General features: G+C 47.7%; 1 protein-coding gene across 2 annotated transcripts in view; it reads right to left on the minus strand.

The window, feature by feature from the left end:
* Positions 1 to 24,120, minus strand: part of LOC129026176 (tensin-3-like) — a 229,640-nt gene that overhangs the window by 85,291 nt on the left and 120,229 nt on the right. Inside the window, exons 14-17 of one of the 2 annotated variants that reach the window (XM_063656016.1) lie at positions 20,376 to 20,505; positions 19,984 to 20,049; positions 16,397 to 16,501; positions 15,412 to 15,501 (exon numbers count right to left, since the gene is read on the minus strand). The exons of the other annotated variant lie outside the window; for it this stretch is intronic. Of the exons in view, the coding sequence (XP_063512086.1) occupies positions 15,412 to 15,501; positions 16,397 to 16,501; positions 19,984 to 20,049; positions 20,376 to 20,505 (391 nt within the window). The remainder of the gene's footprint in view (positions 1 to 15,411; positions 15,502 to 16,396; positions 16,502 to 19,983; positions 20,050 to 20,375; positions 20,506 to 24,120) is intronic. 2 annotated transcript variants of the gene reach the window in all.

Consider the following 24,120-nt stretch of genomic DNA (forward strand, 5'->3'; position numbering starts at 1 on the left):
AACTCTTCCCCAAAAAGAAGTCGGTAAGTTAAGACTCCTCCAGCTTGCAAACCAATAAAGGCATTCCTGGACAAATCCTGAGTGACATTCCTTCTTGCCAGGTTAAAGCATCCGTTCTGCTGATTATTCCACTCCATTACGCCCTCTCCTCCTGGCTAGCACCAGCTCTTTCCTTCTGGAAATCTTGGCGATTTGGTAAATCTCAGCAGGCACACAGTTCAGTTTCAGGTTTTTGTAGCATTACAGAAGCCATACACATGCACACATGCACACACACACTCACCACACAGGCACAGACACATGCACACATACGCACGCACACACCCAAGCACACACAAAAGCTCTCTGCTTACCTTCCTTCAAAACAGCCCAGCGGCTCTCTCAGTCTGCACCTCTGTGCCCAGTTTTCCTTGACACAGGCTTTCACAGCAGGACAGTGGCATGCCAGGGGAGAGCGGGGGCATGCCACCTCCCTCCCAGGCACCTGGCCTCCCACTAGCGTAGAAGGTAAAAGATCTCCTTGGCTATGTAGGGACTTTGATTCCACCAAAAAGGCCAGGGCAATGTAAACACGAGGGTGGGGTTTGGTGCACTCAGGTTGAGTGAAATTTGAACTCCGGAGGCTGAGGAGGTGGAGAAAGGAGCTCCTCCTGGGAGTCCCTCACCAGGTGTCTGTGTTCACTCCTGAGCATTCTGCACTGATGTCCAGGAGCCAGCACCAACCCACGCAGCTTACAAAGCACAGTTTCAGCCTCCTTTTGCTTTCTTCAAGGTAACCAGGTGGAAAATCTTTGCCACACACGCTCCATCTCCCGGGAGCTGTCTCTCTGTCTTTTGTGCGGGATGTGGCTAAGAGTACAGCGTGAATGTTCACTGCACACAGCATATTTTGTGGGTTAGCCCAGACCTCCACGTTCTGTGTGCAGTGTAGCAGATCCTTTTCATCTCAGCCTCTTTACATTCAGTGTAGGTTGGCTTCAGCCAGTGGCTTACTCTTTGCTTTGGCTCAACATGGGCCACAACACCAACCACACTTTTACTCTTTAAATAAACAGAATATGACACAGCAAACAAGCAAAAGCCCATTCTGATGCCTTCAGGTTCCCAGAGCACAATGGAAACCCTTTTAAAAATCACCAATCAGCCATCCAGGGGAGACAGGACATACCTGGGCTGTAAGCGCACGCAGAGGGTAACAAGTCTTTTAAATCACCTGAGATGGCCACATTGGCATATGTCGCTTACAGGAGGTTAAGGTAAAACTCAGCGCACCCTTGGGAGAAACAATCTCTTTTATGATGAGACATAATGCACTTATTGTGCAAAAAGTTCTATTAAATTTGGTATTCTTTAAAGGGTATTGGCTAACCCACCTTCCTATCAAGAGAACAGAAATTATTGTTACCATTCTGCAAATGACGTGATCGCTGCAATAAAGGCAGTGACTAATTTATCACAAAATAGTTTGCTTTAACGAATACACATCAAAAGAAAAGAGATTAGAAGTAGTGAATACAACGCAATGTATGTCCGAATCTCTCCTGAGCACCGGGGTCTTGCCAAACTGTAGCGAACTGTATGTCTAGATATGGCTAGGGGGTCCCAGCCTCCTACAGGATACAAATCTTAAAATCACACCATTGCATTGCAAAATTGTGCAAGAAAAACAACGGCCAAGGTACCTTTATCCATTTCTAATGGAAAGAGGCGGCAGGATTAGTTGTATGTTCAAAAGGAGTGTCTCCTTTCATGTTGTTCTGGGTTGGGCTTGATTTGGGTGGGGCTGGGGTTTTTGTTGTTTTGTTTTTCGGTGGCTGAGGGCAAATTTTCTTCATGTGGATGACAGCTTTGTAAACAGGCTGCCATAAGCCTTTGTGAATATATGGCAACCGGCACCCACTGGTCTTCAGATCTTGTTTATGTAGCTGGCGGCCACTGAGCAGGCAGGCTCAGAACGCTCTCATTTTCTACACATTCCCTGCTAATGGGTCTTGATTACATGGAGCCTGTTCAGGCTGTTAGTATTAACTTTTCTTGAAACAACCCGGTCTTTTGAAGCTTTGCTGATGTTTGGCCAGAAGGCAGTTCTGTGGCTCAGAGTGTTTTGAAAGGCCCCAAGCCTTTTCACCCTGAAGTGTTGTAATTTTGTGCAGGAGGCTGGCCAGTCAACCCTTAGTATATGCGGGGGATTGGTTTCAAGACACCAGCACCCCCCAGTCCCCCACCACCCCCCGTGAGTATAATCCTGCAGTCGACCTCGAGGAACCTGAGTATAGGAAAAGTAGGCTCTCCATATACACAGAATTCTCATCCTAAATACGCCGTATTTTCCATCTGTGTGTTGGCTGAAAAAAATCTGCATATAAGTGGACTCGCACAGTTCGATTATCATTCAAGGGATCACTGTGTAGCTAATGAACAAAAGACTTATTGAGTTTCCCGAATATCTCTGAAAATAGCAAGTGGGACAGAAGGTTGGCAGTATGTTTAGTGCCACTCCTATTTGGGACTCCCTAAAGGCAGAAGAAAATTCCAGAATGGGAAACCAATTAGAAGGATGAGAAAACACATGGAAATTTCAAAAAGTAGTGGGAAAGATTAGAGGTATAAGAATATCCTAGAGCCAAAACACAGACAAGAATGTTCACAGGCAGCGTTATTCATACTAGACAAAAAGTGTTAAGAGCCCAAATGCACACCAGCTGACAAATGAATAGGCAGAGCATGGTGTGTCCACACAGTGGCACACCACAGCCATGAAAGGATGGAGCATAACAAGGATGAAGCTGGAACACAGGCTGAGTGAAAGAAGCGAATCACAGAAGGCCACTCATTGCACGACTCCATTGAGTGAGACGTCTGGAATGGGAAACAGAGAGAAGGAAAGTAGCTTCGCGGTTGCCAGGGGCTGAGGAAAGGAGGAACTGGGAGTGACTGCTAATGAGTACCGGGCTTCTTTTGGGGTGATGAAGATGTTCCGGAATTAGATAATGGCGACAGTTCCACAACCTTGTGAACGTACTAAAAATCAATGCATTGTATACTTTAAAATGATTAGAATGGTAAATTTATGTGCTATGAATCTGATCTCAATAAATAAAAAGTAAGAACATTCTCAGGCTGGAAACCACATGGTAACAAGAGCATATTTAGAAAGCAACGGCAACCAGCCCGAGGCTCGCACATGCACTCAGGTTTTATACAAAGCATCTGGGGACAGAGGCAGGCTCTGACCCCAGGTAGACAGGGGATTTCTGCAACAGAGCCTGGAGCACACAACATTCAAGGAGACAGAAGACACTCTTCTGTGCGCTGGTCACTGGAATGAAACCGATGCTGTGATCACACACTGCATCCTCTAGTGCAGGGTTCCAGGCTGAAAGAAAGCTGCCCACCTAGACAGATCAGGGTGTGGCTTCTGAGGAGGCCATTACCTGGACTGCAGGTCAGAAAGTGACACGCAGGGCCTCCCGTGAAGTTCCTCCTCATGAGGAGAGACACATGAAAGTGACATCTAAATTCACATAGCTTCTGGTAGAAAGTTCTGATTTGAAAACATGACACCACCAACTTTCAACAAATGCAGGTCCCTCCAGCCCTTGACCACCCATTCTCCCCTCACTGTCTCTACCGTTTGCTCCTCTCCCAACTTTCTTTCCAAGGACTCGTCCTCCCGAGCTGACATCCCTACCTGTCCACCACACTGAGCCTGTGTGATCCCTGCTCCAATGTCAGGCCCCTCCCCACCCACCTAGGCAGACGGGCCTGTCCCAGAGGATCTCTGGAGGGGCAGCTGTGTGCCCAGAGGCCGGGAAGGGGCAGCCTGTGCCTCCTGCACTCCACTTCAGAACACTTTCACCCAAAACTCATTTCTCTCTGGAAACTGGTACCCCTGGCTACAGCGTTCTCCAGCCCTGTGGGCTGCCATTGCCCCTCACTTCCCAGCCCATCCCCCAAACGTCCATGCCTCCCTTGGTCCAGGTTCAAACACTCTCATCACAGGCATTTCTGTGGCTTCTCCTGGGAAACCATCAACATTTTATTGGGGCCCTGGCCTTGACTCTTTGGACTTTAAATAACTTTCTTTGGTTTGACTTTAGAATTTCTCATGACATACCCTCAACTTCCACCAAACTTTGAAAGCCTTGAGCTCTTCAGGAGTGGTGGCCAGGCCTCTCCTTTCTCTAGCAGCTGCTACAGCTCCCTGGCTCCTGCTCTTCTCTGCATGTATCCAGCCCTTCCCTCAGCACAGTGGAGTCAGAGCCAATGTATGTTTAACTCCAGCACCAAATTTAAGACATCGAGGGCAACACAGATCCATGGTGCTTCCTCTCCTAGCCCATCTAGACCCACAAGGCCTGCTGTCTCCCTCACCTGTGGCCCATGTCCATGCCCCTGCTGATGTGCATGCCTCTGAAATCACAGAGGCCATACCAGTGTGGCGTCCACACATCACTGAGCACACCACACTGCTCACCCAACAATCACCTGTTGCCAGGGGAAGCTCCTCCCAGCTGTCCCAGCTCTCAACACCTCCACTCCCCAGACTGTTGTCCATTCCCAGCAGACAACCTCGCCTGCCTTGCACAGGTCAAGTGACGCCACAGCCAGTGAACTCATTCCCAGTCTGCTCTCTACCCTTCTCTGCATCCTGGCTCCTGCACCAGGCACCCTGCTTTGGACACACTCATGGTGCTCTCAGCCTCCTGCCTCTGTCAATCCAGTCCCTGACTGAAATGAGCTCGGCACATCAGCAGAAGGAGATTCACAGCCGGCGACCAAGCCCCCACTCCTGGCTTCACCAACTAGCCCTCTGACCCCTCAGTGTGGTAAAGATTTGATATGTTAATGCAAGCTGCATGCTCGGAAGGTTGTGCAGCTCGTAAGCAGCACTCAGCAAGGGTGAGCTCTGACAACAACAACCATTAGCCATTCCAGCCCTGTCCTGGCTTCTGCACGGAGCTGTGCCATCCAATTCAGCTCTGTATCTGCAGTATCCAGCACTGCCGATGCTCAGACAGGCAGGGAGGAGATGGAGACTGCATCCTGGATCCTACAGAGCCTGCCTGACAAGCACACATGGCCTCTGGTTTTCTTTCATGAGCTTCCCAGAAGGTGACACTCTGTCTTCACTTCCCAGGTGACCTATTGGAATCCTCCGACTTATGATTAACGAGAGAGCAATATCTTACGTGTACAGGAATAAAGAATGAACTCCCAATACTACGAGAAAGATGGTTTCCTCGCAGCCTCTGCCCACCCTTGGGAAAGCACCGATAGTGCCCATCACTCAGTGGCTCCCCCGCTGCTTTTCCTTCTGCCTCATCCTAGTCAGGGGCCCAGCAGCATCCCAGACTCACTGCTACGAGTTCAGGGGCAATGTACGGCTACTGCTGCCACCAAAGGACAGCTGTTGAGATCTTGGCAGAATTCCCTCAATCAATCAACACCAAATCTTGCTATTGCTCTAACCATTTGGCCTAATTTCAGTGAGAATATATCCCAGGTCACAAATTAGCTCACATTCACACTGACAAAAACAAATACTATTGAATTTTCATAGTATAATTTTCCATAGACTGTCACCATCATGAATCGTAAATTAATTCAACTTTCCATGGTGAAGTCTGAAAGAACATAATGTCAAAGGGTATATTTTCCTTGTTAAGAAATCATCACTATGCATTTATAAAGAAACACTAAACACATCTCTGGCTCTTGCTATGTGGAAGAAAACTTCCTGGGGACAGTTGTACTCTCTGCCTAGGCCCTATCAACTGGAGGGGGTCCCCCCACATCCACAACAGGTAGGTGCAGGCAGAGCACACACAGGACATTTGCTGGGGACGCCCTCCTCCTGTCCACAGAAACCTGTTTTCCCAGCTCCTGGGGTCAATGGCTTTCCCTGCACTTTGCGTCAGTCTCTCGGGCCCTAGGAATTTAAATCTGGGCTCCCAGTTCCAGCCAGAGAAACTGTTACTGGGTGTCCACCCTTGACAGGCCTTGACCTTGGCTCCCTCTCTGTGACATGCTCTAATCACACTCCTGGCTCACATAGCAAAGTGGTTACCCTGTCTCTTACCCTGATCCACGGACCTCCATGCCAGGTCTCCCCGACAGACAGCCAGGCTCTAGGTATATGGCAGTGCTGAGGCAACAAGCTGAGGCAGTCTCAGCTTTGCTCAGCCTGGCATGCGTCCCCACCCAGCACAGTGTCTGCAGGGGGAAAGGAGTGCTGTGGAAACCAGCTTTCGTCCCCAAAGTAGGTCAGAATTGCTCCTATCAGCAAGATAAACTGAGCAAGTCTGAAGATCCATTAAAGCTCACTTTTCTTACATAACAGCACAAGCTGCCATTATGTCAACCCTGTTTTTCAAGAAATAGCTGGATGTTTTACATAAAATATCCTCTGCAGTCTGTGCTATGTTAAAAAATTTAAGTAAGGAACACACCCACTAGTCTCTGATACCTATGCCTTCTACCTCACATGCCCTGCCCTCCATGGCATCTTAGATAATAGTAATGGAATACAACAACTGCATCCCCTCTGTCCTTGGACTTACAGAGAGATTAAGTGACAATTTACATGCAACTGAATGCGTGTTTAACATCAAGTAGCTTGTTTGTCAACATTTAAACACAACTTTAACTATCTAAAGTCCCAGAATCAACAGTACAAGGCCAGAGTTCCCAACTTTCAATAGCAGAACTTGATCTTCAAACAAATCTTTATGCAGAAACCCAATATAAAAACAGAAAAAGATCAAGGTGGGGCTTGGGCTGCGGAGGGTTCTGACAGGAGTGGATGGAGAGAGGCTGGGGCTGCTCCTTAATAACCAACTTGGAATCCTGGAGCCACAGGCATAGAGTTTGAAAGCTGTTGACCCCAAGAATATTGTTACTCCTAAGGTCAATGCCAGCACCAAGAACATCACCGTAAAAGGCAGGAGAATCATTTCCTTAAAGGGAGCGTGCATGTGGATGGTGGTCTCCTAGCCCAGATGGCCGAATGGGGTCAGAGATGCAGGCCGTGAGGGTGCACCTCCATGTAAGGGTCCCTGGCCCCACAAGGACAAAAAACCCAAGTCAAAGAGATTGTCCCAGCTGCCCCTTTTGTATGAACACCTCCCTTTTCCCTTAAGTCATCCGCAACCTTTCCCTCCCCTAGGAAGCACTGGCAGCTCCGTCTTGCAGCACTTTCCAAAGAAAGGAGTAGATGAGACAGTCTTGCATGCACAATCTAAAAGGCCTCCCCAGACATTCCTTTAAGCCTGAAAGAGAAGAGCCAGAGCACGCACAAGTTCTACTCTTCCAGCCAAGGGCTGAGGAAGATGGTGAGGATGACCCTGTGGGCCAGGCACACAGAAGCGTGTGCATGTGAGGAAGAGACTCTGCTTTTCTTCAGTCCCAGCCTCGTTCTCTCTCACATTTTGGTTCTGTTTATCAAATACTTAAAGTCGGCAGGTGCTCTCTTTCCCCGACTTGGCACAAGTGCAATTGCAGGCTCTTACAGAGAGGCAAAAGGAAGTTGCAGCCCTGACTCTTCCAGGCAATGGAGAGAAAGGTTCTACCCAAGGAAGACACAGATGGAAACTCAGCAGGTTTGATCGAGTGCCATTCTGGCCCCCTACTCCTACCAGGAGATGGGCAGAAGAGCACATCTGGGAAGAGGGGCTTGACTGAGATGTGACTTGGAAAGGGGTGGCAGCAAGGGCCTTGTGAGAAGAATAAGGACCAAATCCTCATTATACCAGGGTCTACACACACACACACAAACACATACACACACTGCTGCTCACGCTGGGTGTGGGAAGTTTGGTGGCTCAGGGTCCCAGGAAGACTGTGGGGATGGAGCCCTCTTCCAGGTTCACGTCTCAGGGAATCCACCAACAGAAGAACAGTCAAGGTTGTAGTCCCCATAGGTGGGAATTAGAGTCCAAAGATCTGCAGCTTTGGGGAAGGAATGCAGGACAGGGGCATGAATCATTGCATGCATGTTGGTTAAGTGGGCAGGGTCACCAAAGAGCAATTGAGATACTGACCACAAATAGCAGAGGAAAGTGAAAAGAGATTAAGAAGCACAGCTCCTCTGGACTCTAAGAAGACATAGTAGGTGAGGCGCGGTAGCTCACACCTGTAATCCCAGCACTTTGGGAGGGCCAGGTGGGCAGGTCACCTGAGGTGAGGAGATCAAGACTAGCCTGGCCAACATAGTGAAAACCCCATCTCTACTGAGAATACAAAAATTAGCTGGGCATGGTGGCAGGCACCTGTGGTCCCAGCTACTTGGGAGGCTGAGGCAGGGACAACTGCTTGAATCCAGGAGGTGGAGGTTGCAGTGAGCCAAGATTGGGCCGCTGCACTCCAGCATGGGTGACAGAGTGAGATTCTCTCTCAAACAAAGAAAAAAAAGAAAAAGAAGAAGAAGAAGGGGAGAGAGAGAGGGAGGAGAAGAGAAGAAGAAGAAGAAGAAGAAGAAGCAGAAGCAGAAGCAGAAGAAGCAGAAGAAGCAGCAGCAGCAGAAGCAGCAGCAGAAGCAGCAACAGCAGCAGCAGAAGCAGCAGCAGCAGAAGCAGCAGCAGCAGCAGAGGAAGAAGAGGAAGAAGAGGAGGAAGAGGAGGAGGAGGAAAGAAGAAAGAAGAAAGAAAGAAGGAGAAGGAGGAGGAGAAGGAGGAGGAGAAGGAGGAGGAGGAGGAGGAGAAGGAGAAGAAGAAGGAGAAGAAGAAGAAGGAGAAGACACAGTAACTGCAGAAATACAAACAAGCCATCCACCTTGTAGACCCCTGTCTGCATGCACAGGGCACCCCATCCAGTGGGATATCGAGGGTACCCTTCCTCCCAGGAAGCAGAGGAGGCCCAAGGTTTGTCTGCTGACTGGGGGTTGGGGGGCCCCTGAGGACCCAGGATCCAGCCAACTCTCAGCACCTCTTTCACTGTCTCAGGGGGTGATGCTACTTAACTATTAAGGCCACTCTTGTGGACTGATTTCTGCAAACTTGTACAGGACAACATAGAACTTGAGCCAATTCCTCTGATTACTGTCAGATCCGAAAAGTAAGAACACTTAATGAGATGGCAGCTCAGGGACTCGAACAACTCTTTTGACTGCCCCCAATGCCACCCTCACTCTTCTGATGGAGTGTATCAATTTTTTGAAAGTAACACCCACACGACTTGATCCTGGTTTTAACAGAGGGTAGGCCTCTCACACTTGAGACAGGAGGAAGCCGGCACCCCCAGGCCACTGTCTCAGGTGACATTCAGGAAGATTTGCTGTTTGGTCTGCGATCACGCCTGCAAGGGGGTCCTTTGGTGTTTGTGGGTTGGAGGCTTGCAGCCTCAATTCACAATCAAGAGATGCAGAGGGAGGAAATCTCAGGCTCAGAACAGGACTACATGCCCATCTGGCCCGTTTCTGTCTCATACAACTTCAGTTGCCTGATGACAGCTGCTTTTCACTAGAGCTATCCAAGCAAGCAATGCCTAGAAAAGCCTGGTATGGGGGCAAGACCCAAAGAAATATTCTTCTGCCTGGTGCAGAGTCAAATGTCACAGGGTGGCTGAATACCATGCAAAGTGCCCTGGAGCAGCTCTGGATGCTGGGGGGCAGCACCCCATCTTGCCAACAAGGACCAGGCTGCAGACACAAGGCACTGTGTATACCCAAGCACTCAGCAAAGAGCAGAGCCAGGACTGAAGGATCCGTCAGGTGCCATCGGCCCCCTCCTCCACTAAAATTGTCAAAGTTTACTTCAATTTCCAAATCTTAAAACCCAACAACGTCTGGGGAGGAAAGTTTTCAAATCCATTTTCAAAGTGGCAACACTTGAATGGTCTCAGCTTGATCCGGCACTTCCCGGCCAGCTCTGCACACTGCAGCCAGCGCTTCCTGACCCAACATGTCCTCATCGTAGCCCATTCCTGGAGCTCGGAACAGTATTCTGAGAAGACGGTATGGCCACTTCAGGACTGTGTCTTATTGCGAAGGCTGCAGACAAATGTGAATCTCCTCTGTCTGCCTGCTTTAGCAGCCCCATGGGAGCCCCAAAGCCTGGACTCTGGGAATGTTCATCAAGGTATCCACTTAAAGTGGCAGAGCCCAGACCTGGCAATGCCACGGCCCTCGTCCTGCACACTCTTGGATTGGTAAGAGTTTGAGCTGCACTCAAAAAGTCCTAGGTCAAGGCAAGAAACCAAGGACAAGAGTGACAGAGCAGGCCTTCATCTCCAACCCTCAGCCATTCTTGAAGCTTCCCTGCTGCTCAACCCTTCCTCTAAATCTGTCATAGAGTCTTACTCATCTACCTCCTAAATATCTAAAGGCCCCTACTCTCCATCGCCAGAGCCACACCCAAGTCCAGGCCTCCGTCAGTTCTTAGCTGGGGAGTCCAGAAGCCCATTCTCTACTCTCCTTCCTCTCCAGACTCTGCCTCCCCCAGGGAGTCCTCCAGCCCCTTTGTTATCTTTCTGTATCCTCCAGTCATGTGGCTCCTGGGATCCTCACTGTCACCCGGCAAAGGAGCCAGGCTCAGGAAAGGAAGCTGACGTTCCCCGATCTCACGATCCATCACACACAGCACCTCTTATTTCCTCCTGCACACACCAGCCAGGCGGAACACACTTCCACCCCATGAATATGTGCTGCTCACCTATGCCCCATGCCCAGGGCTAGGCATACCCTGTCTGCATTCCCTACCTGCAAGGGCCGTCCTCTTCATGAATCTCCTTGGATTGTACAGGCAAAGTGGTTGTTTCTCTTCAATTCTTTCCTAATTCCTGGTATACCCCAATTATGGTACACGGTGCACCCTGTGGCAACAACTGATGTATATCTGTGTCTTCCCAATTAGAGGGTCTGCTGTGTTTCTTCCTGCGCCCACCCCAGCATCAGAGCCATGGCAATTCCCAAGAAAATACGAGATGTGTGAATATGACAAATGGTGTGTGTGATAACAAAAATCTCAGAGTTGGAGGGAGGTATCTGTAGAGTCATCCAATTACAACAGTCCACTTTACAGACTGGGAAAGTCAAAGAGAATGTGGCTTATGAGAGCAAGTAGAAAGCATCCCGATGGGGAGTGTGGCCACTGACACGGATGCTCCAGAGACGTCCAGCGAGGAAAATGAGATGTTCTCCATGGGGCTCAGCAACATGGGGGTCCAGCGCTTTGCAGAGCCTCCCTGAAGGGTACTGTGGGGAGAATCCTGTCTGGAGGGGCTGAGGCCCAATGGTGGGGAGAAAAAGGAAGTGAGGCCATCTTTCATCACTCTCAGCCATGGAGAGGAGGGAGCAGTGGGATCTGTCTACACGCTGCGTTCTTGGTGGTGACATTACAAATCCAGGGACACATATGTTGCTGTGGGCATTCCCTTAGACCATCACAGCAAGTCTGATACTGAAAAAGCTGGTACATCCTACTAGGGTAAGAAATCCCCCCACCCACAGCCCTCTTGTGTGACAAGGAGGTGGGGCACCCAGTGAGACTCAGCCCAGTCTCACTGAGTCTCAAAGTCTCAAAGAGGAAAGTCAAGGGTATGAGCCCTGTCCTGCACGGTCTCCAGCACAAGACACATTCTGAGTCACAGCTGCCATCGCTGACAGTGTACAACGCCAGAAGGCTACCAGGGTCCCTGGCCTAGCTTTTGATTTCTCTTTGGATCTGCTCTCATTATCTCTAAAATGGGCTCACAAGCTCTCTCGAGGATTAAAATACGATAGTGAGGCTTCCGGCAGGCTGCCACACTGTGTGCCGCGAGACATTCTTCCTTCTCCTTGGGGACAGCAACCACCCCAGGGAACACTGACATGACTGCCGTCCCCCGCAGCCACCACCTGCCAGGACCACAGACCCACGGTGAGACCAGGGCCATGTGCTCCTCTCTGTGCTGAAGACGGGGCGTTTGTATTCACTTGCCCACACTGGAACGGATTCAAGTCCGGCTCTTTTCTGAGTATAGAAGCAGAATGTTGCGCTCACACATCAAAGCAGGCACTCCCCTAACACAGGCCCAGATTGAAGGCAGCTGCAGAGGGCTCCATTCCAGGACGGCAACCACTGCTAGAGATAAATGTGGCTTAAGTCAACATTTTTGGGGTTTTTTAACCAGGCAGGGGTGGGGATAGAAAAGGCAGGGGCAGGGGTGGAAAAGAGAGTGCCACAATACATCATTTTCCCAGCTAAAAGAGAATGTTTCAGAGGCTGCCAAACCTTCCTTAACTCCTCAAAGCATTGGACAGCTCTGAAGACTAAAGCCCTGGTGGGAACGCGGCTGGGACTCCGCCTTTCACCCGCCAGGCGGTGTCCAGTCCAGGGACCCGAGCCAGGCACTGCTGACCACAAGCAAGAGCGAAGGCTGCCTGGAGTAACAGCTCACCAATGCAGCATACCGGCCTCCACGACAAAGAGGGGCTGAGGAGGGCTGCAGAGTGGAAGAGAGGAGGGAAATTCAGCAAGGATGAGTTTTCTATCCACAAGTGACTACTCTTTCTGGGGAACACCTTCTCAAAAGGACCCAAGCCTGGGGATTCTGCAGAGCTTTGATGGCAGAGGTGGTGATGGCAGCCTCGTGTCTCCCAGGCAGAACTTGGAAACCCTGCAGGAGTGCAGCAATAAGATCAAACGCACTTTGGAAGCCCCTCTAAGGGAATCCAGTGTGCTCAGTGAGAAGGATATGGGAAGAAAAGTTTAAAGATGTGCACAGGTGCTCAAGGAGGTGGGTTAAGTGAAAAATTCAGGCTATAAAACAATGCACAGGCTGATCCTATTATGACAAATCACATGATATTTAGAAATCATGCCGAAAATACACCAGTGACGAGTGCTTCATCTCTAGATGGTAAGATGGGGGTAATTATTCCTTCTTTTTGATAATTTACATTTTCAAAAAGTATTGATACAATCTTAAATGTATGTAAAAGAAAGAAAGAAAAGCATAAAACTCACTCCATTGAATCAGGTACCCCAGACACGCCAGACAGCACGTAGGGATGGAGGGGATTCAGGAGGAGGGGATGCAGATTTGAGGAAAGGCTCCATGCTTGTCTGTAACTCAGGAGCTGGAATTCTCAAGAATGCTCAGGCAGTGGTTCAAGGGAAGGTTGCTGAGATCCAGTTTTGGGAGACGACTCAGATTCCGTGTGGTGGGTTCTGGGTAAGCATCCCGATACCAGTCCTGAGCTTGCTCTGAGTCCTCCCCTGTCCCTCCATCTCCCTGGGGGTGCTCATGGGCTTCAGATATCATCAAGGCTGCAAGGGATGAACCAGGTGCTGGGAGGAGGCTGCACTCTCACCCACTATATCCCTGAGGAGTCTGGGCGTGACTCTGCCCATAAAGGGGGTCTCTGCTGCTTTATGAAGCCTGGAAGCAGTGATGACAAAGCTGTGAATCTGGCTGCAAAGTGTACCTGGCTGCCTTGGCGCCCTATCCGACTCCTCACCCTCCTGTCTGGGAACCACTCTCTCCAGGGTGTCCTTCCCACTCTGCCCTGTCCTTCTCAGTTTCTTTCCAGAACTCCTATGCACCCACTCCTGACTGGCTCCATCCTTTGCATGGCAATGCTAGACCTTCTCTACTCACCCCTAGACCCAACTCTTGGTGACACAGAGTCGCAAGTGGATGCCCAGACCATCACCTGCATGGCTCCACCACCTCCAACCACACAGTCCACAGCAGTCTCCCACCTGCTCACACCACTGGCTCAGAAGATGCTGCCTGAAAAATACACCAATGAGAATTGTGATTTGTAATGTCAGGGCCTTAGATATTTAAAGTTCAAATTGCTTCTCTAATCATTCATTCAAGAAACACGCATTGAGTATCTGCTGTGGACTGAATATCTGTGTCCCCTAAGATTCATACATCAAAACCTAATCCCCAGTGTGATGATATTAGGAGGCAGGACCTTTGGCAGTGCTCAGAGCATAAGGGTGGAGCCCCTATAAGTGGGATTGATGCCCTCAGAAAGGAGGCCCCAAGGAGCTTCCTCTCCTCACCACCACGTGGAGACACAAGAAGGCAGGAGTTGGCAACCAGATGACAGCTCTCACCAGAATCCGCCAGGCTGGCTGCCTGATCTTGGACTTCCCAGCCTCTCAAAGTAGAAATACACGTTTGTTGTTTAAGACACCCAGGTTATGGTCATCTGTTAAGGCAGCATGAATGGGCTGAGAGGGCCTCTAAGTAAAGAAGTATCTCCCTCTGCATCTTCAGGAGACGCTGAGGTGGCTGAGTCTTTAAGACTGAATTCTGTCTATTTCACCCAGTGATAACGGCAAGTCCTCTACAACATATGGATCTATACACACACGCTCACACACGTAATTCCACAGAGGGTTCTCTGCAAAGTTTCATGTAACCCCTAAAGGATGGTGAACACTCAACTGATTTTCTGTCTATATGTTTTCTACATAAAATCAACGTAGGTCCTTCACCACCTGTGAGTGACGTGCTGCAGGAGCCCAGCTTTCAGTTCTCTGGTTGTGACATGGGAAGGATAAAGTCTGCCCCGCAGGCAGGTCACAGGCTCAGCTGGGAGCCAGCTTGGGGATAACAGCGGGGCACCCACTGCGGGACTAAGCACAGAGCCGCCCTCCACAGCATGCTCCTCACAGGAGCTGGGGCTCCTCCACACTGTCCTCTGGACTTCACTGCTCCCCTCTTATGTCATTGGCACAGAGAACACCCACCTGTGTTTTAGAACCCCTGCCTCCCTCATGGTCAATAACCCTCCAGGCTCACCCCTCCCTTGGCAAGCAAGGAACCTCCCAGCATCACGAGAATGACCTTTCCACAACTCGCTTCCCTGTTCTCCAGGAGACTCGGCACAGCCACCAAATCGTCACTTCAGGACAGAGCGCTTCTCACTGGCTCCCATGCAGCAAGGGACCTCTCTGGTAAAATCCACTCGCCTCAGCCTGGAATTTAGGATGCTAAGTCAGCTGTCCTCAGAGTTCCCATCCAGCTCTCCAAATTAGCCCCTTTCCCCATCTTGCCTTGCACTGATTATTTACACACTTCACCAGCCACTGCTTCACCCTTCTCTCCTCCAGTGGAAAACATCACCATGTGATAGACAGAGTATAGCTATGCAGACGCAAACAGACGTTACTGGAAAAAGAGCTCCGTGATCAAAAAGTTTGATAATTGTTGTTTGACAAATCTTATGAAATTATTCTCACAGCTTTAAGATTCCAGTGTGCACTGTGATCTTTTGAGAGACAATGTATCATTTTCTAAGAGTTTTCAGCTACATTTCTTTTAACGTGCTGGTTATCTGGAAGGACTGGTGTGCTGAATAATTCACACCAGCAAAGAATACTCTGTTTACTTTACAGGCCAGAGCAAGGCTCTCCCCATCCACAACAACTTGCCCACTATCCCCAGATTTCATCTGTGTTTTAATGTCCTTACCATCAGCATTCCGTCTGTGGGTCTCCACTTCTGGTCCAGGTGTATTTGCGTTGCAACAATTCCTTGAGTTGAAATTCCATCCCAGAAGGCCTATGAAGGAGCAAGGTTTTCCCCAGGGCAACAGAGAGGAGCCGTGTGCTGCCCTGGGACACACAATTGGTGTCCTTTCTCACTAACCACAGACACCACCTTCCTGGAGTCATGGGAAGCTCAGCGAGCCACAAAGATGGGGTGTTACTGCAGTTCTTTCCACAACACTTGCTTTTAGCTATTTTACATCTGGATGTAACTAATCCGACAAAAAGTGTTTTAATTTCTTTCCCAAAGCAAGTCTGATTCTCAGTCGGTGGTTGAAAAAGACAAGAGATCAGCATGACACGCCAGGAAAAGCCTCAATTCCTCTCCTTTGAAATCAGCCTCCAGTTGTGTCTTGTGGAGATTCCAGCACACAGCTGCCCCTTCCTTCCTTTCCTCCTTCACGCTCCTAGCTATGACCCAATGTGCGTATTCCACAGGTGAACAGAGGACATGTTTGGGTGAGATGGTTTAATGAAAGCAGAGATTTAAATGATACAGCCATAAATCAGGAACACTAGACTAACAAGCAAACAGAAATTAAAACAAGATGTCTGTTGCATGTGGGGCCGTACAACAGCAAAGAGGAAGGGAGGGAAGAAGGGGCAATGGTCCCTGGCATTATACATACACACAAGTTCAGGCCAAGGAGCTCCTGGATATTACTTCACTGACAGCTCATCCACCCGTTACAGCTTCACAAAAAGCCCTGACCCAAACTCACCATGCCTTATTCTCATGAAGACCCTCAAAACTCACAACAGTGTCACACAAAGGTGTGATTCTGGACCTCTGAGAAAACAGGGATTTTTTTCTTCTTAGCAGACTGCAAAACACTTCAGATCTTTGAGTGGGCTGTCTTCCCTGCACCCTTAACCTCCATAACTGCACACAAGATGACCACACGCACCTTCTCCATCTGCACTGAGGTTCTCGTACGAGTCCCAGCATATCAGTGGGTCTGTTGTGTTGTAGTCCACAATCACACTGTGGTCGTTGTACAAGTGTTCGGACCCTGCACAGGGCACAGGCAGCAACATTAGTCCCAGTGAAACCCATCACCTCCATCCACTGGACTCCACCATAAGGACAGGTGAGCAGCCTGACTTGAGCAGGAGAGAGAAGCCACTCCATCCTCCACCCTCCTGCCAGGAGCCACGACACTAATCAGAGACTGTGGAGGATTTTCCACAGATAGAACCATAGTTAAAACCACGAGGGGAAAGGGATAAGTAAGCACTGATTTTTCATCCACGGTGTCCCAGGCTTGGACACTTCTGCAAAACAGGAGTCTTCAGACCACCTCACTGATGAGGACACAGAGGCCCGATAAGCTGTCTCTGAGCCTCAGAGCCCACAGATTTGAATCCAGGCTCCAGGCTCTCAGATCCACACTCCTCCCTTCAAGTCTTTTTAGGAACACCAAGGGGATTTTTAACACACAAGCCATGTATTTAAAGGTTTTTGCCTAAATCTATGACAATGAACATAGAAAAAGCATGATTATTTACATAGCTATTAAAAAGGGAAACAAAACTCCCATGGATGTGGATCTTGGTGATGGATCTGGACAATTCACCTTGATGATAAAGGGACTGGTTTCTTTTGAAATATATTTTTTAGGGAAAAAATTTGTTTTGCACATAATACTTGCAGCCTACTATACTTCTAATTCTCTTTTTAAAATGCTGGTTACTTAATGAAGAAATCATGATGGAAATTTAAAAATTCCTTGAAATGAATGATAATAGTGACACAAGTTATCAAAACCTCTGGGATACAGCAAAGCCAGTGCTAAGAGAAAAGTTTATAGCACTAAATGCCTACATCAAAAAGTCTGAAAGATTACATATTGACAACCTAACGTCAAACCTCAAGGAACTAGAGAAGTAAGAATAAACTAAACACAAAGCTAGTAGAAGAAAATAAAAAACAAAAATCAGTGCAGAACTAAATGAAATTCAAACAAAATACAAAAGATCAATGAAACAAAAAGCTGGTATTTTTAAAAGATAAACAAAATTGATAGACCATTAGCTAGATTAACCAAGAAGAGAGAAGATTCAAATAAATTCAATTAGAAATGAAACTTGAAACATTACAACCAGCACGAAAGATCATTCAAGACTACTATGAACACCTTTATGTATATGAACTAGAAAACTGAGAGAAAATTGGTCAATTCCTGGACACAGACAACCCTCCTCGATTAAATCAGGAAGAAACGGAAACCCTGAACAGACTAGTAACAAGCAGTGAAAATGAATCAATAATTTTTTTTAATGCCAATAAAAAAGAGCCCAGGGCCAGATGGGTTCACAGCTGAATTCTACCATCCATTCAAAGAAGAATTGGTGCCAACCCTACTGAACAATTCCAAAGACTGAGAAAGAGGAATTGTCCCTAACTAACTCATTCTATGAAGCCAGTATCAGCCTGATACCAAAACTGGGAAAGAATATAAAACACACACACAAACACAAAAAGAAATCACAGACAAATATCCCTGATGAACATAGATGCAAAAATCTTCAACAAAATACTAGCTAACTGAATCTAACAGCACATTAAAAAGATAATACACCATGATCAAGTGGATTTCATCCCAGGAAAGCAGGGATGATTTAACATATAGAAGTCAATAAATGTGATACACCATACAAACAGAATTAAAAACAAAAACCATATGTCATTTCAGTAGATGCGAAAAAGGCATTCGATAAAATCTAGCATCCCTTTATGATAAAAACACTCAACAAACTAGGCAGAGAAGGGACTTACCTCAAAATAATAAAAGCCATATATGACAAACCCACAGCCAATGTCATGCTGAATGGGGAAAGGTGGAAAGCATTCCCCCTGAGAAGTGGAACAAGACAAGGATGCCTACTTTCACCACTTCTATTCAACATAGTACTGGAATAGTACTGCCAGAGCAATCAGCTAAGAGAAAGAAATAAAGGGCACCTAAATTGGAAAAGAGGAATTAAAACTGTTGCTATTTGCCAATGATATGATCATATACCTAGAAAACACTAAAGACTCCTCCAAAAGACTTCTAGATTTGATAAACGAATTCAGTAAAGTATCAGGTTTCAAAATCAATGTACACATATCGGTAGCACTGCTATACACCAACGATGACCAAACTGACAATCAAATTAAGAACTCAATTCTATTTAAGACAGCTAAAAAAAAAAAAAAAAAACTAGAAATATACTTAATCAAAAGGTGAAAGATCCATACAAGGAGAACTACAAAACACTGCTGAAAGAAATCAGAAATGGCACAAACAAGTGGAAACACATCCCATGCTCATGGATTGGAAGGATCAATATACTGAAAATGACCATACTGTCCAAAGCAATCTACAGATTCAATGCAATTCCTATCAAAATACTAACATCACTTTTCACAAAACTAGAAAAAAAAAATCCTAAAATTCATATGGAACCAAAAAGGGGCCCAAATGGCCAAAGCAATCCTAAAAACAAAACAAAACAAAAATCTGGAGGCATCATATTATTGGATTTCAAACTATACTAAAAGGCTATAGTTACCAAAACATCATGGTATAAAAGTAGACACACAGATCAATGGAACAGAATAGAGAATCCAGAAATACAACTGACTACAACCGATTGATCTTCAACAAAGCATACAAAAACATAAACTGGGGAAAGAATACCCTATTTAACAAACGGTGCTGGGAAAACTGGCTAGCCACATGTAGAAGAATAAGACTGGATCCCCATTTCTCACCTTATATTATAAAAATCAACTCAAGATGGATCCAAGATTTAAATCTAAGACCTGAAACCATAAAAAGTCTAGAAGACAACCTAGGAAAAACTCTTCTGGGCATTTGCTTAGGCAAATAATCCATGACTAAGACCCCAAAAGCAAATGCAACAGAACAAAAATAAGTAAATGGGACCTAATTAAACCAAAAATCTTCTGTACCACAAAAGAAATAATCATCAGAGTAAACAGAACCCACGGAGTGAGAGAGAATATTTGCAAACTATGCATCTGACAAAGAGCTAATATCCAAAATCTGCAAGGAACTCGAACAAATCCTCAACAAAAATAAATAATCTCATCAAAAAGTGGGCAAATGATATGAACAGACATTTTTCAAAAGATATACAAATGACCAACAAAACACACGAAAAAATGCTAAACATCACTAACCACCAGGGAAATGCAAATTAAAACCACAATGCAATACCACCTTACTCCTACAAGAACGGCCAGTCATGCCCAAGGCTCTCCTGGCTGAGTGGCTGTGAGCAAGTCACGCCACTTCTGGGGCTTACTGACACAAGTGGGCCTTCTTGTTCCACTATCCAATATCCTGAATTTAAATAAAATTAATCACAGAAATCTCCAAATATGCACAAAGGCAGGAGACTAGTACTACAGCCCCAGTGTAGCCATCATGCACCTTTCACCAGTGTCAACAAGGACCTCCCCGTATTCCACCAAGCTACCCACTTTGAATCTTCTCAGGCGTGGCAGAGAAGACTAATTCAACCTTCCCATAGTCAGGAAAACGGTCATCTGAAGAAAACAATGTGTTTTAACACATTTGTGGAGATGATTAACTGGAAAAGGATGGGCTGACTTTGTCCTTTATTCCAACCAGTGCAGCACCACTCGCAAATCTGCAATAAAGACGCCCCATGATACAGAAAGTATAGGCAGTTTCATTGGTTATCCATAATTTTTTTCCCCCAAAGATCAATGATCACTTTCTCCCGATTTGGGAACAATTTTGTCAGTAGGCTGAATTTTGGAAAGAGGGTAGAGAGGATAGTGAAAGAATCAACCAAGGAGATTCAACCACAGCTGCCCACAAGCACAGGGCTGCCAGCTCCGCGCCTCACCTTTGCTGGCATTGTCCAGATCCTCCTTCCCAAACACCAGCCCGTAGCCCTGCACAGCCCCAGTGTGAAACTGCAGGTGGAAAATGACATCACGGGTGGCCGAGCGGTACTTCTTGTGGTAGCATTTCACCTGGGTTAGAGAGACAAAACAAAACAAAACAAAGCAGCTGCAGCGGGGACACATGCTCCCGGCAAGGAACACACTCTGCGGAGGCCAGCACAGCAGGGCCTCCCCTCTGGACTCTGGCTGGGAGTTCACGCTTTGGAGTGGAACTTCAGCCCTGGGGGACAGGCGCCTGCAGACAGCTGGGGTGCAGGCAGAGGCACCACACTGCTGCTGCTGGGTGCGGGGCTCCACTGGAGGCTTCAATGTGTTCCCTGTGCTGCTCCTGTGGAACCACAGCTCTGAACACCACTATCGCTAGTCCTCAGAGAGGCCACACCTAAACCCTTTCAGACCACCTGAATGTGCCCTGTTTTGGAACACATCTGAAAAATGGAATTCCATGGTCTCTTTTTTCTAGACTTTAACAACTGATTGTGATAGCTTTTCTTTGATCTCAATGCTCCATGTTGCAACTTAAAGCTTTTTGTTTTCCAAAAAGAAGCAGCTGGTCATTACTGTGTGTACTATCCTAAATGATTATGTGCATGCTGTAATTTAGAGACAGAGACACAAAGAAGGAGGAAGGGAGAGAGGGAGACAGAGAGGGTGTTGGCATTTAGCTTCCCATGCCTGACTGTCCAGAGGTCCTGTCAGGGGTCGTGTGAGACAAGTGTTCAGAATCACCCTGATGTGATTTGAACTCAAGCTAGGGTTCATGAGGTCCCCAGGGTGCAGCTCAAGTACCCTAAATGATTGTGCCAATGAGCCAAAGGGTAGAGCCCCTCCTTGCAGATGCCTGGCATGTGGGGAACGGTGGGCAGAGCAGGCGCCTGAGTGTCCCGACCTGCCTTTATAACTGGGGCCCCCCTGCTTCTTGTGACCGTGCGCAGCACTGGCATCATTGGGAGGGTTCTCAGGCCACAGCTGGGAGAGCTGCAGGGACAGGGACACCCCTCACTCAGAGATCAGGGGCAGGACCACCAGGTAGTGGCACTTTCCCAAATCCCCAGAAGGTCGAAGGCCCTGGACAGGCTAGATTCTGCTCTCAGACCAAACCGTGCACAGGCGGGCACCTCCCCCACCCCGAGGCTGAGGGGTGGTGACTAGCAGAGACAGCCACGTTCCCGTAAAAGAGACTTTTCTTGGAGAGAGATGGCTTTAAAATATCACATGCCTCACAACAGTAAATGAGAAGCCACCGCAGCAGATATGATCCAGACCAGCACGCAGGAGAACGTGGCAGGGAGGGCTCTGTCTTCCCTAACCGGATGAACGTCCACCAGAGGAACAAAAGACCCAGAAGCCCAGCCAAGGAGGCAGGGAGCTGTGACTCCAGGCAGACCCAGAAGATGTTTACCCTTGTGCTATCTACAAGGAAAGGGACGGGTAAACAAACCAAAAAATATAATTAAGACCGTAGAAGGATGTTCCCTGTTGACAAACATGACTGGGTCTCCCTTGTATGGCCTGGCGCTGGCCAGGGGTGCCGTAAACATGGGGCTCAGACTCAGGCCTGGCCTCCAGGGGCCCAGGAACCAGGGTGTTTGCAAGTAGAGAGAACTGGCATTGTGAAGAAATGTTGCCTCAATTTGCTTTCCAACAGCCAATGGCACATTGGCCACAAATCTACCACCTCTGTCTGAGACTGTCTGACTTCTCAGCAAGACTCAATCAAAGGCTGCCCTTGCAGGGATCCTTCCAGGATGTTCTGAGACTATCTGGGTCCCTCCTTTGAGCTCCGCATGCCCCACACTCAGTACACTGACCACCCCTCAAATGCTTCAACCTGGGGCATATTGTAGAGATCCCCAGAGGGAGGTCCTTCTGGCCAAGGGTAAATCCACACATGCGTCCCCACTGCTAAGGATGATAGCACCCACCTCTCCCTGTCTGCCTTCTTCCCACTGGTGCCTTGCAAACGGGGAGTGAAAAGTGGTTAGGGAAGGGAAAAGGAAAAGAGAGGCCCCAATTCAAGCCAGTCTTGCTCTCAAATTTTATAAATATTTAAGGGAACCAGAGATTTAAAAAAATAAAAACAACAACAGGATGTCAGCTGATAGCTCACGCAGCCTGTGCTGACATGGGCACCAACATCTGCCCACAGGAGTCAGGAAATTCCTCAGGAGGCAGCTGTGGGCTCGGTCCTGGCAGGCAGGGAGTGTCCTGGGTGAAAACAGAGGGAGCTGTGGGCTCCAGTACAGGCCGCATAAGGGGCACAGTGGAATCTCCCCAACCGCAGCTCACTGTGCCCCTCCCGTCAGTACCGCCCCGCCCAGCGCAGGGCCTCCTTCCAGGCCAGGTCCTGCCCTCCCTCTTCAGGAATCCAGGATGCTCCCCCAGGTCCCCCCACTGCTCCTCATAGCAGCTACACACAAACACACTGCACCTCCCGCAGCAATCCCAGCTCCCTCCACATACCAGAAGGGAGGAGAAGGCAGGCCATGGTGCCCAGGAGGTACAGAGCGGCGGGAGATGGGAATCGGCCTGTCCCAAACAGGTTCCTCTCCAGGCCCCATATGATTCTCCTGTAAGATTCCTATTTTTCACAGCACAAGCTTTCAAATACTCCTAAGGCTCCACAGTGAAAGAAACAGCGGTCTATCCCACTGGCAGAGAACAACTGCTGCCTGAAATCACGTGGCCCTCCCTTCAGGGGTTTCTCTGTGTATTTTAATGCTAACTTTGTTTGCTGGCTTGAGATCCTAACGGCCTCATCATACACACTCCCTGTTTCATATTAAATCTCTTTCCTCTTGATTAAGGGAGGTAAACACCACCCCCTCCAGTCCCCCTGACCAAATCATGAACTGACTCCGGCTTCTTCTGAAAGACACGGAAAATCACAGGATTTTCCCTAACTCGGGGCTCCCAGCAACCACCATCAACACAGCAGGTCAGATCTTGAGACAAAATCCACTCACCAACCAGGAGCCCTCCATAGTGTGCAATAATTATGCGTTATCTACACCAACAAATCTTTTTAGGACCGATGGCAAGAGCTCAGAATTATGCTTGTAATACTTAACAGAAAGAACAATCAACATGGTACTTGGTACGAGGGCCCCCAAATGCCTCCCTTTAAGATATAATAGTAATGCAAACATTTCGTAAAGATTAGAGTGATTCAAGTCTATAATTTTCTCTTCATCCCTCCGGCTTTAACTTTATTTACCTGGGTCTCCCCAGAGTGTTTCTAGAATATGTTGATCCTTTGCCTTCAGATTTTAGAATATCTGCATTTAAAATAACAACTCAAAGATGTGCAGTCACGATTTGGTAGCATAGAAAAACGAAATAAGAAATAGCAAGCACTGCAACGAAGGCTGCGCATGGCCTGTCACCATGCTATCATAGAGCCAACCATAAAAGTACGTGGGTGTGATGCCAACATCACAAATCACTGGGAGCACTCAGATCTTCAGAATGTTGTAGCCTCTTTAGACTTTAAATTCTCTGACTGCAAAATGAGTATTATGATATTGACCTGGCTATGTTGTTATAAAGATTAAATTAGCACTACATATTAATATAATTCATAAATCCAATAATGATATGCTATATTTATATGAATATATTATTTAAAGGGCATAAGCTTCTAGAGAGAGGGCACTTGGTACTCAAAAACATATAGGGTGAATG

The sequence above is a fragment of the Pongo pygmaeus genome, chromosome 19, assembly GCF_028885625.2.
Source record: "Pongo pygmaeus isolate AG05252 chromosome 19, NHGRI_mPonPyg2-v2.0_pri, whole genome shotgun sequence".
NCBI classification, from domain to species: Eukaryota; Metazoa; Chordata; class Mammalia; order Primates; family Hominidae; genus Pongo; species Pongo pygmaeus.